Consider the following 13,830-nt stretch of genomic DNA (forward strand, 5'->3'; position numbering starts at 1 on the left):
CACATATTTCCTTTTTTTGCACATTTTACTTATTTTCATTTATCATGTTCGTTACTCTTACAAGTTGATGAGTAGTTGAATGTTCATGACGAAATCCAAACTGCTGTGGTAAAAAAATTGAAGTCTCATTTATATGGAACATCATTCTCAACAAGATAATTGTTTCAAGAAGTTTACTGATATTAGAAAGTAAACTAATTGGTCGATAACTTGATGTTTCTGTTGGGTTTTTAATCAGGTTTGTGGATGGGAATTACTTTAGCGTTTTTCCATCTTTTAGGGGAGTAACCTAATGAAAACCACTTGTTGAAAATTTTAACCAAGAGCCTCAAGGAAACATCGGGAAGATTTTTAATAAGAACATTAAAGATTCCATCATTACCAGGAGCCTTCATGTTTTTAAGTTTTCTAATAATCAACTTAATTTCATCTAGTCTCAGTAATGTCATCTTGTAATAACACTTAAGTTGAAATATGATCATGGTTTTCAATTTGATATCTGTATTCCAACCAATTAGCTCTATGATAGTTGAATATAGAACTAATTGGATAAATTATAGCTTTGTGGGAAAGTCTGAAAGTTACAGAAAGACGATCTGAGTCAAAGTCAGCATGTGTAATCGGTTCACTACAAATGTGACTTTGATCTTTTAGAACCAGATCAATTGTAGAAGGATTTTTCACGGAAGAGAAGCAAGTCGGATTACTGGGATGAAGAACTGTGAAGTAACCAGCTGAGAGTTGATTATGAAGTATTTTACCATTACTGTTATTTTGCCTACAATTCCACTGGACATGCTTTTCATTTAAGTCCCCTATAACGAAAAATTTCGGTCGACATATTGTGAGTTTTTGCAAATCGCCTTTAAAGAAATTTCATTGTTCACCGGTGCATTGGAATGGAAAATATGCTCCAGGGATGAAATCAAATCTATGAATGATTTCAACGTCGATTCCCAAGCTTTCAATAACTTTAGTAGGTAAAATTCGATGTTTATTTTGCCGTTGGATTAAAATGGCAACTCCACCACCAATTCCAGTAAACCTGTCAAATCGATGAACCATTAAATGTGGATTGCTGTTCAATTGGACATTTGGTTTAAGAAATATTTCTGTCACAATGGCAATATGAATTTTGTGAACTTTGAGAAAATTATAAAATTCATCTTCACTCGATTTTAAAGATCGAGCATTCCAATTTTCCAAATCATTGGAATTGTTTTTATACGTTGCTTTGTACGTTAATCGTTCTATATGGGTTTAAATATAAAGTTTAAAAGCTTTATCTATTTGCATTGAAACCTCAAATTACTTTGGATGATTTTCAGAAATCTATAAGAATATGAGCAGCAAATCATTGCAAGATGAATACGGATAATTTCGTTTGAAACGCCAATAAACGGAACTCAAAATACACTGAGGTGGTTTTTATGCGGTCTTTTTTAATGCGTTTTTTTACGCGACGTTTTTTTATGCGAATTTTTAGAGTTATGCGATTTTTTTATGCGAAGTTTCAGAGTTATGCGGTTTTTTATGCGAATTTTCAGAGTTATGCGGTTTTTTTTTATGCGGTACGTAAATTCGCATAAAAAATACTCCAGTGTATTTAATATCCTTAGAAAACTCAAACAAAAAAAAAACTGTTGGAAAAAACCTGAAATTTTCAGATAGCGGAGTAAAATAAATGATATGACTATTGTTTAGAAATATATTTAATTATATCATAGATACAGCAAGATAATATGCTCAGAAAAATTATTAAGGGAAAAATAAACATATATAAACTTCCAATTCGTCCAATTTTATGCTTCCACGTCTTTATTTTTGTTTTTCTTCTTTTTCTTCTTCTTCTTGGGTTCACCACTAGCATCCGGTTCAGTATCAGCGAGCACCCCGTTTCCGTTAGCGGTATCATTGGGTTCTCCGTCGGCACCACCGTTGACGTGTTCTTCTTCTTCCACCTCCTCCTCGTGCTTACGCTTTTTATTTTTCTTTTTCTTCTTTCCACTCGCCGGAGTTTGGGCAGCACTGATTTCAGCAGCTGCTTCCATTGCCTCCTTCATGACTTCCAAATTTTTGCGAGGTGTTTCTCCTGATTCATAAAACTTAAGACGTTCTTCGACCTGTTGTTTGAGTGCTTCTCCAAACACGTTGCTAGGATTTTCTGTGAAACAATCTATGCGAGATGCAATTGAGCATTTGTTCGCCAGAAATCGCGAAATGCGGCCTTTATTCTTCGTATTTGCTCGGCCAATAAATGTTGAATTGAACAACAGTCCATATTTCGGAGTGTTACTCTTAGTTTTTAAAGCTCTAAACAATGCCTTTTCTGCTCCCAGTATTTGCACTGTTGATGCGGGATACTTAGCAAGATTCGTGAGGCTACCTGCTTTTGAAATAAGCCTTGCCCCGACCTGGTCGCCAATCAGTGACTGCAAATTTGGCGCAACATTTGTCATTTTTGAATGTAAATATTCTGCCAATTGTTGACGGTATTCAGACAATTTTACAACTCTTTTAGCAAACATTTCAATATTTAGTAAATCAATTACCGAAATATCCATTCCCATGGACATTTTGGATGCATCTATTATAGCCTGAGCTTTTCCAGAGTCCATAATAATCTCCTCTAATCCCTCAAGACTCTCTTGACTTAACGACTTGCGATCCTTAATGAAATGTGCTACTTTAGCAAACAAGTAATTTTCAGGCACAATTTTTACCAGCTCTGGGAAATGGTAAGAATACCACTCTCGGATTCGCATCGAAAACGTGTTGATATCCTTGTCTAACTGATCAAGCAATGCAATTGACTGTATGATCATATTATCCGATCGGTGCACGTTGAACTTAACTTTACAACGTGAGTAGCTATGCCCTAGACCGAGCTGTGCAACAGCTGCGCTTTTATCGGAGAACCCTTTAACAAGCTTAGGAAAGTGATGACGGACTCCACGTAAAATTTCCGGAACAGCACCGATATGAGAACATTGAATATTCAATGTTTCAGCCAGTGCTGCTCCCAACTTAGGATCTGCCACACCAAGTGTAAATTTATTTGATTTTGAGGCTTTCGGGAGAACACTATCTAGAAAACCAGATAGATCTTCTGGCACTATTCCTTCTGATATGGCATTTACATTTTCCAACGCTGCAACAGCTGTTTTGAACGGCGAGAAACCTAACAACTTAACAATCGAATTAAACCGCGATAAATCGGTAACACTCTGCTCAACCTGCGGCAGCAACATCGATATTTCCTCAAACTCTTTGACGCTGAAAACAGCATATCCGGCAGCATGTTCATATAGCACGTACAAAGCCTGCAAAATGAGGTTATGTACATAAAAACAATTTCGAGCATAAGTAACAATAATTAGAACAGAACTCACCATATCTTGCTAATTTTTCTCCCCCAGTTAATATGTCAGTAATGAAGAATGTTTTCTTATCCAGATTATGAACAAACACAAAAACAAACTACAAATTGCTATCGAATTAATTTGTTTTACTGCAACCAAAAATGATCACATTGTCAAGAGCTGTCAAGTAGAGATGGGCAATTCGCTCCTGAGCTGTTCCAGTGAATCGAATCATTGAAGTGAGCTGACAGCTCACAGCTCTTTTTAAAAGAACCGCAGCTCACCAGCTCACTCATTTGCTACCCAGTTCACTGCATTATGACGCAGGGAACACGCTACGAGCTGATCGGATCTTCGGCTCTTTAAGAGATTCAATTTAGTCGACATCAATTGAAGATAAATTATTTCGCATGGCATTCATTGCATCATTGCAAATCAATGATTCAATTTCGATCATGCATTTGAAAAAAAACCGGTGCATAAGAAAAACGGCGCACAAAATGAACCTTAAGTTCAAAATAAAAGAGCTGATGAGCTGATACATCGAATCGGTTCACTTTGGTGAGCTGATCGGTTCGGAGCTGTTCACCAAAATGAGCTGTTTTGCACGCCTCTACTGTCAAGCAAGACTTCAAGAAATCGCTGTCTGTGTGCTATACACCACCAATATTCTAATCTGCTACCTGCCAACTTAGCAAAGATTGAAACCATTTCAGCCACGCCATCTGGTGATCGCGTTTGTGAAAAATGCACGACCGGTATGCAGTGAACACTTCAAGCTAACACAGGAATTATATATACACAAGGAGAATAAAAACTAGCTATTGTTTGACTTCTTTTTACTTAATTTTAAGTTATTTTGAATTTTTCTTTCGTTCGCTCTCTCAATTTCTGCCAAAATACAAGGAGCAAAACCACCTAGCATCGAGAGTATTGTTCAATAAGTTAAAATTGAGTAAACCCTGGGGGGAAGTCACTATAAACTTTATCTAAACTGAAACAAGATTTAGAGGGGTTAGCTTGGGGGCTAGATAAGTTTAGGAGTGATTACAAAGAACCGAATTAGGAGAAACTATTTCGGATTAAGTGAGTTGCAGATGTCACCGCGATTGACACTATTTTGGGTGCAGCATTCACATAACGACACTATTCTGGATGCCACATTCACTTCACGCCGAATTTTTGTTTTGCTATTAGTTGAAACCACAAGTTAATTTTTGTTTTATTCGAATTGAATTCACGTGGAATTGAAACGACATGTGAATAAAGTTGTCTTTTTCACTTATAGACATGTATGTGAGAAGCATTCAAATTGTTATAGTACACACTAAGAAAATTTCGCAGAATTCGGTAATTTTTTACCGAATTTTCAACAGCTGAACATTCGGTAATCAGTTCGGTAATTAAATTGATTACCGATCGCTCGGTAATTAAATTGATTACCGATCGCTTGGTAATTAAATTGATTACCGATCGCTCGGTAATTGTTGAACTGTCAAACAACTACCGTAAACTGTAAACCAAATGGATCTAACTGATTGTTCTGTAATTTTTTGTTTGTTTGTTTTCCTTTGGTTAAAATTCTGGATTTTCGGATTTCAAAAAACAACACAAATTTACACAAACGAATGAATAATCCAACCTGTTGTAGCTATGGTTTTCCTCCACGATTAAAAGGGTCAAATGTTCCGGCTGACCGGAATTATGAGCGCCTTCCAAAACACTGCACAATCAGTCGAGTTCACCAGAAATTACCCTCGAACGAGTTGTGTAGGCAGAAAGGGGAAAAGTGATTTATTATTTTCTGCCTATAAGTAAACAAAAAGTTGTTAGTAGTTCTAATGTTTTAAAAACTTTAGCACCTGTACCTCAATCCATTCGATGTACTCTTCAAGTTTTTTTGTTTGGTTAATAAAAAGACACTTACTGAAAATTTTTCACAGAAGTTCGGTTGATGAAAGATAATTTTACCATACGGATAGTATGGTTTTTACCGTACTCGGCGGCTATTTAGATTTACCGTATGAATTGAATATCTATTTACAAAATTCTGTAACGAAAATTTACGTCAAACTGATCGTCTGGTAAAACATTGCATAATTATTGTAAAATATAACTGATGTACCGAAATATCGGTCATTTCTATAGATTACCGAAATTTCTCGTTAAAAGTATTACCGAACAAAGGAATTAATTCTTAGTGTGTAGAAATATTTCTATAGTTGCTGAAAGAACCTTCATTTTTCCGGAGCTTAGTGGAAAGCTATTGAAAGAATTGTGTCGAAATGAGCGATATTTTCGAGTTTTCAATAATAGTTCCGAATCAGTTATGTACCTATGCTCCAACTAACGAATATCCAACTAATGAATACATCCAAAGAGGTTCCAACTAACTTATTCCGGTTTTTATTTTAAATACTTTACTTACTACTCCCAAGCATAAAAAATAGTATTGATCCAAGTGTAATGTTCCTTTCTCAATAAACATAATTATAAGAAATAATTTTTCCAATAATTTGCCCGTTTTCATAAAAAAATATTATGAACATGAACTAATTTAAAATATCTTTCTGGTTTGACATGACTTGCTGAAAGTATCCTCTCTAAATGAGCAGCGCATCTGTATTTCATTTCAACGTCGATGTACCAACCGTTATAGTTGAAAAATTCTGTAATACTCAAACGAACATTGTTGTCGTTCCGAAACGAAGTTAAAATTTTTGTAAGATTGAGGCGAAAGTTGAGTAGGTGGCAGTAGTGCGTTTCATAGGATCTTGAAAAATGTTGTTCGAGTCTAGATATATGTTATCTGTGATCATAATATCAACACGAATAGCTTTATTGATTCCCCTAAATGGGAGAAAATAGATAGATACACCAATTTACAGCGAATCTTTACTTGAAAAGCAAAATACAATTTTTTCACGTGTCTAGAAACTATCACAAGGCTCCACGGGCCCATAATCCACAGAGTAAACGGAAAACACAGAGAACAAACATCAAAGTAGAAATTTCAATGTGTGTAAGAAATTGAACGGTTGCTTTAAAAAGCAATCACCAAGTAGCAATTCTCCTGTAGAGGCGCTTCGAGCAGCCCAGCAGTCGCTTATGGGCTCTTGCGTTCGAGCTTCCATACAATGGTTATTAATGCGTGCAAAGTCGCAAGCAACGGTGATCACTTGTATGCTTTACACAGCTTTTTTGGAAAAGTTTGTACTGTATGTCTTGTATGTCTGTTCTCTGTGCGAAAAAATAGTAGCGATAGAAAATGCAAGGCAGCAGAAGCGATGAAGGTCACAAAGAATTGAATCACCAGCGACTATTCATATCGATCACTAGTAAGCGCAGTTCAACATTACCCGTATACAAGAAACAGAATGACCAATCTGAACCAATGAGCATAACATAGTAACTAATATTCACTTTGAACAATTGTACCAAAAAGCGGTGTTAAGAATGACTAGACAGAAGTTCCAGACTACCCGTTTATGAAACCATAAAGAAAAAGTTCGTCTGGCAAGAGATTTGTGAATGTAGAAAAATGAGTCAGTGTTTTATCATTTCTGGCTCCATAAAGAAACATTTTGTCACGCCCGCCATCAGGAATGCCTGTATACCTTAGAAGACGCTGTTATTCTCAATTTGACATTATTTCACACGGTAATTCTTACAGTGGTATGAAGCAACAACCAACCCTTTCCCTTGTCGAGATTGAGTCAATAGCAGTTAGAATTGTATAAAAACACAGATAAATTGATTCATTATTTTTAATGGAATATATATATGCAAGAATAAGTTATTGGACAATACCTACATGTTATGTCTTACCATGGGTTTTATTGTATGACGAAAGTAACTCTACGTACTATATTGAAATTAAAGCGCTGCTATGGCTCATTTTCATAATATACGATATAAATGCAGTTGACAAAAATGTTTGAGGATGATTGCTTGTCAAGTTCACTGGCTATAGCTAAACGTTTCAAGTTATCCTAGCGTTTTACGCAACGTACATCAGCGGCTCAAGAATCTCACTTATTTATTAGTATAATTATGATTGTGGTGATTGTTCCCAGAACATCACTTAGAAACGCGAACGACTTTGTAATAAATAGAATTCTTGTGAGTTTCTATGACTATTCATTAAAATGTTCGAATCTTAGAAGTAAAAACCTACAAAATACTAAATATTTGGAAACAAACCAACTGACTAATCCCTTCATGCCCATGTATCTTTACAGTTTGCTATCGAAGATAAGTTTTGCAAGTTTATTTTATCAATTTTAGGGTTGAGCAAACATAAAAGTATATGCTAGAAGATAGTTTCATGAACATGACTGGCTGAGACAGTTTTGATGCGCTTCGGATTGTCTGTCCAAGTGTAGCATTACCTGACATTGATATATCTACACCGAAATAGAATAAAAGCGAAAACATTATTTCTGAAACTCGTCTGATTATCTACATTCATTTCTGTGCAACTAATTTCGGTGTGTTCGTACGGCAAGATGTTTTTGGCTGAAAGCGATTTCGAAGTGGCTCGTTTTCCGGGTTTGCCATCACGGACTCAATGAAAGCTTTGGTTTCCGCCTGTAACTGGGAAAGTCGAATCTGTAACTCCTGGTTTCGTCTGATCAGTTTCACCGTTTTCAGTGCAATGTCGAACAGGCCCTTTGTGTTGTTCGGATGATGCGGTACGTTCTGATGGTTGTGATGGAGCTGGTGGTGCGGTTGGTACAGTCGAGATGAAGATATTACCGTGTACATCGACGAGACGCTGTTCTCCTCGCGGAAGCCATCATCGTCAAAGTCCGATATACTGAGAGACGAGCATCTGGAATATCAGGACATTAGTTAACTGCAAGCTATGACATTTACCTTTGAATATGATCGTTTGAAGAGCTTACCGACAACTGCTTATGCTGGTCAGTGGCGAAAAATCACAATACCGATCATCCATCGAACTGGAACATCCGCTTGAGGAAACACTGGTCGATCGCCAACTTCGAGAGCCTGCACGAAGGTGTGGGAATCGTTGTTGCTGGTACTGCTGCGGTTGGTCTTCAGCTCGGCTGTTTTCATCCAGTTCATCCATGCTCGGTACGTCGTCGTTGATAACCGTTGAACTGGAATCGACCGAAGATCCAATGGAAGAGTTGGTCGTATCGTCTGCCGATTCTACTAAACTAGTCCGAGATTGCGTCCGCTGGGGTTCATATGGCGTTCTACATCGAGCCGTGGACCGATGTGATGGTTGTCGCTGTATTTTGCCGACTGCAATAAAAAATAACAAAATTTAAAAAAATGCTAAATTTTGAGTTTAATTATATGACTATGGGCAAAGTTTCCTTCCACTTCGAATAACTTTAAACCAAAAACCATATCAACAAGTAAAAAGTGCACAATAAACAAAAATATATATTTTATTAGAGTCAAAATAGCGAAAATCAATAAAATCAGTACACTAAGTCTTCAACTTAGCGAAGCTAATTTACGCAAAAAGCGTTTTATTTGAGATCATGAGATTTTTTATTTAATTTACGTGATGATCAAGAAAATTCTAAGCTCTATCTTAAGAACAAATTATTAATTTATAAACAAGTTTTCAGACCAGCCATGCTTTATACAGTACCAATTTGGACAAGTTGTTGCTCCACCAGTAGCTTCAAAGTTAAAATTTTGAAAATGATTTTGAAGCGTCCTCTCCGGTTTAATACAAATGAGTTACACAGGCACAAATCTAAAACCATTAGATGTAAAGCCATATAATATTATAAACAAACTCTGACAAAAATCGATGCAATCTTGAATTGAATCAATTCGCTCTGTATTAGTTTGTAAGTTAGTATATAAATTCGTTTCCTCCAATTACATATTACAAGTAGATTTACAATTTTTCCTGCAAAAAATCACAGAATTGCGAAAGCAAATGATGTCTAAATGGTAATAATCATGTATATAAAGTCGCCATTTGTAACTGAATACCCAATTGAATGCAACGAAATTGTAACTGGTTTTGATTGTACACTGAGGTCTTTTTTACGAGGTTTTTCAGGCGGCTTTTTTACGCGAATCAAACGAATTACGCATTTTCAAAGTCACCCGGTTTTCTTATTTTGTCTTAGGTATGGACGTCGAGATCTGGTGTAACACCGAAATTTTTTTAAGTCAATTTGTTTAAACAAAAAAAATATTTTAGATTACGCCAGATCTCGACGTTTCATGCATTTGTAAGGCGTTTGAAATAAAAAAAATATCGATTTCGGAAATCTCAAGATCCCCAGAATTGATTGTATTCAATTTTTTTCTGAGATTGCACCAGATCTGGATGTTACATGCATTTCTAAGACAGTTGGCATCCAAAAAAATTTCTTCAGTTTTGCGGTTTTGCGAAAGGTCTTATGGTCCCATAGGTCGCAATTGAATTTTTTTTATCCGACTTCCGGTTCCGGAATTACAAGGCGAAATGTGCAAATATATGAGAAAATGCGTACTAAATTTTCTAGGAAATTTCTTAACCGATTTTTACAAACTGAGATGCAACTGAAAGGTCTTGAAATTCTTTCAAAAGTCTCCGAAAAGTTTATTAAAATCCGACTTCCGGCTCCGGTATTACAGTGCGATTAGTATAAATTTTTTAATTTCGTGAGTATTTTTTCACAAGCGATGGCGATATTTTTTATAAAATTCACTGGTAAATTCATCTAGTTGACAGATCTTGTTAATTGGTGGATATATAAATCTATTTTGGGACTACTAGTGCCCGGTTTCCGCTTCCGAACGCACCGGTAATAGTGAAGAAAAGTTCCAAAAACGGAACTCAAGTCGATTTCTCAGCAACGGTTAAACCGGGTTCTCATAAATCATGATTCAAATTAAAGCTCTTAGTGTCTTCAAAGATACTGTGCAATTTCATCCAGATCCGACTTCCGGTTCCGAAATTATAGGGCAATGAGTATCAAAACTTTCAAACTGCCATACAAAATTATGCAAATAGGTGCGCATCGATACGTGTTAGTACGGAAGAAGAAGAAGAAGAAAACTCAACAACCTAGCGTGCTTTGTTCAATTCTGTATAGCGTGCAGGGTTGCCACATATAAATCTGTATTAACTTGACATAACTGTTTACAAATTGAATAAGTGATGGTAGTTTACACCAAAGAAATTTTTAGAATCTATTAAAGTTTGAAAAAGAAAATCTTGACAGAATCTTTTATTGATAAAAAAAAACATAAGTAATATGAGAATGAGGCATCATTACACCACTAGGTGGATTAGAAAAGTTTTTTTTTTCAGATTACACCATATCTCAATGTTCCATGCATTTCTAAGACGTTTGGCATAAAAACATAATTTTCAATTTCGGAAATCTCAAAATGTTTGAAAATCCCAAAGCCGATTTTTTTAACAATTTTTTTTTTGAGATTACACCAGATCTGGACGTTTCATGGATTTCTAAAACATTTGACATCAAAACAAAAAATTTCTTCAGTTTTGCGTTTTTTTTACGCAGATTTCCGAAGTTACATGATTTTTTTACGCGGTTTTCCGAAGTTATGCGGCTTATTTGTGCGTTTTTTTTACGCTATACGCATCCCTATCGTGAAAAGAGACATGTGTTCTTAAATTGCATAATTAATATGAAAATTCGTTTACGTTTACGTTTGAATTCTTTGTTTCGGATTGAGACATTTATGATTCTCAGTATAAGACAAAAAATCATTTTTGTAATCACATACCTTACGCATCAAAATGGTATGAACGTATCTTAAGGTATTGTTGACAACAACGCCATCACAACAGAAAGCGTTGGTTTCAGGAACCACCATTCATAGCAGATTGATTCCAGATGTGTTGACATGCATCAAACCCTGTCAACTTGGAGCGAAATCAATCTTCAGTTCAGCAACGCCATCGCACGGCATAACATTCAACATATCATGTCAATTGTATGGGTGCGCAGCTCTGCTATTTTGGCGCACGAATTTGACATTTCTCTCTCCTACTTATTTGTATGAGATTCGATGTGGACTCACCTGAGGGCTACATGCTCGCAAAAAAGGATGTTGCCAATGATTTGTTCGGGAAATGTGAGAGCTGGATATCTTGTTAATATGATGTCTTTGCATGCATGAAACGTCGAAAAAGAATGCTGACTCGGCAAATTTTTTTTGGAATTTTGGAATTGAAATGGAACTGGAAAAGAAACTGGAACTACTGCTTTAAAATTTCAATGAAATTGTTGAACGTTCCAAATAGTCTTCAAATCGCCAGAGTCACCAGAGATCGCATTTTAAATCTTGAAACGGCAAGTATTAGGTACATACGTTAGTACAAAAAATTCGATTTGACTTGGTTTCAAAATGCCACCTCAGATTTTGAAGTTGCATTCTCAGATCATAATACCAAGACATTTTTCGAACAAATCATAAGCGACATACTTTTTTGCGATCATGGCGTCCCCAGTGGAATTTCATGAACTCTCCCCTTGTGACAGTTGTTACCCATGTCTTTTTTTACCCCATCATCTTATTAGTAGAGTCGCCATATCATTTTGCCGATTACTCGACTTTCAATCAATACCAATACCACAGAAAAAAAAGTTCGTCTAATACTACTGATTTAGCGACGCGAAAACTCGAAGCGAATGTATCTATTTTAATCTTACCTTTATGGTCATTATATCGAACAGAGACAGCAGATCTCACTCTAACTAAAGGTTTTCGTATATGAGATACTTACTGGAGCTGAGATGGAGCCGTTATCCTCAATCGTGATCAAAAAGATCTAATCTAATTTGGACACAAAATACTAGTGCTGCAGTTCGTGCATTTTTCGCGTCAATTTGAAACTATCACAGAACTGAGTGATATTTGTAATGAAAATTTAAATTTTTGTTAGTTATTTCAACAATCATCGTGTCTGTTTGCCTGTGGTCACATCGATTGGTAACTGTTTGTACACCATAAATTTTACTTTGATTTTCATTAACCCGATTCGAATCTCACGCAACTCTCAACTGAAATGCACACTGCATTCGTGACTTACCAAACTTTCACAAATTAGAAGTTTCGTTCACATAAACCCCAACTCGTACAACTGATGAAATAAATCGTCGTGTTACAGATTATGTTCACGAAGTACATTTAAATCCAAATACGGGCGCAGTCTGACTGAGCTTGAAATTCTTGAAACCTCGCGCTCATTGCGGCCAGGCTTAGTGTGTGTTAGATGTTGACCGAACGGAACCGGGGTCACGTGCGCTGGCAAGTGTTTCGCACCGTTGCTCTCACTCTCGACGGCTCGACACCCGGAGACTGAACTGAACCTGACAGCGTGATTCACGGAAATTGAAAATGTAAATTGATTACGTAGCGCGAAGGAAGGAAGGCCAGACGGGAGGTGTTCTTACTTCAGAATCGGGACAAGGAGATCAGTTCGGAGATAAGAGTAAAAGTTGCTCTACAGTTAAGTTTCAGGGCATTGGAACACGCGAGTTTTTTTTTCCTCTTCTTCTGAGTAATGAGCACTGTCACGTTCCTTCGCCGCGCGAATAACGATGATACGAAGGGGAGCGCAAGCAACTAGGTAATAGATGAGCGGCAATCGCGTTTAAAATGTGACGCCTCGTCACGGTTCGGGAGCAAACCGCACGCCTAAACTTCCACTGCCCGCTCTTGTTTTGTCTAATTTTTTTTTTGTTTCAATTATAGAGGCTTTAACATTAATGTCATTCGCCTCTTCGGGACAGAAAAACTTTCTGACCCTATGTGCGGGGTTGGGAATCGAACCCAGGCGGGCGGCGTGAAAGGCATCGACTTACCCATCACGCTATACCCGTCCCCGTTTTGTCTAATTGAAACGGGGCAAGTCTTTAGGGTATTCACGAATCTGAATGATTTTATAAAACGAGGTTTGAAAGCGTTCTACTTTTCTTGCTTCACAAGCGTTGAGTGTTACGTAAAAATCTGTGCCGGTCATATCACCAACTTTTGGTAATATCTTCTGAACCATTCGTTAACACAAACAGTCATTATAAATTCTGTTAACATCATCACGGACGAATTTCTGGACTTCCTGAAAAAGTCCGGGGCTGAGGGGATTCCTTCCTCTCGATTCGGAGCACCAAGACCCTTTAAAAAATCGGGTTTTTCAGCAACTCTACACATTAAGATTTGATTTCAGTATTCGGTATACTTTTGGCGAAAACTTACAGTAAACATAAAAAATTATCATTTTTTCGGCACATGAATTTAACGTTAAGCTGTTGAAAATTCGAATAAGGTATTCCGAATTCTGCAAAATTTTCCAAGTATGCATATCATTTCTATTAGACCACAGATAACAGATATACAGGCTCACATATGAACTGTCTGTAAAATTTGCTTAATCAGCGTGGCGAACACTTGCAGATGTCACCACGATCGACACGAGGTGTCACCACGATTTGGGTGCCGCTTTCACATG

The 13,830-nt window shown here is 36.8% G+C and overlaps 2 protein-coding genes across 3 annotated transcripts in view; both read right to left on the reverse strand.

The window, feature by feature from the left end:
• Positions 1-1,690: 1,690 nt before the first annotated feature.
• Positions 1,691-3,984, reverse strand: LOC131430844 (nucleolar protein 56). Its single transcript, XM_058596074.1, has 2 exons — positions 3,393-3,984; positions 1,691-3,323 (listed from the first exon to the last, which is right to left on the reverse strand). Exons 1-2 carry the CDS (start codon positions 3,393-3,395, stop codon positions 1,803-1,805), a joined length of 1,524 nt encoding a protein of 507 aa, XP_058452057.1. The 5' UTR covers positions 3,396-3,984; the 3' UTR covers positions 1,691-1,802.
• Positions 3,985-7,111: 3,127 nt separating this feature from the next.
• LOC131427840 (uncharacterized) overlaps positions 7,112-13,830 on the reverse strand; it is an 80,922-nt gene continuing 74,203 nt past the window's right edge. For both annotated transcript variants that reach the window (XM_058591383.1, XM_058591384.1), the window contains exons 3-4: positions 8,270-8,636; positions 7,112-8,196 (exon numbers count right to left, since the gene is read on the reverse strand). In XM_058591383.1, coding sequence (XP_058447366.1) covers positions 7,830-8,196; positions 8,270-8,636 — 734 coding nt within the window. In that variant the 3' untranslated portion in view covers positions 7,112-7,829. The remainder of the gene's footprint in view (positions 8,197-8,269; positions 8,637-13,830) is intronic.

This window comes from Malaya genurostris, chromosome 2, assembly GCF_030247185.1.
Source record: "Malaya genurostris strain Urasoe2022 chromosome 2, Malgen_1.1, whole genome shotgun sequence".
Lineage (NCBI taxonomy): Eukaryota > Metazoa > Arthropoda > Insecta > Diptera > Culicidae > Malaya > Malaya genurostris.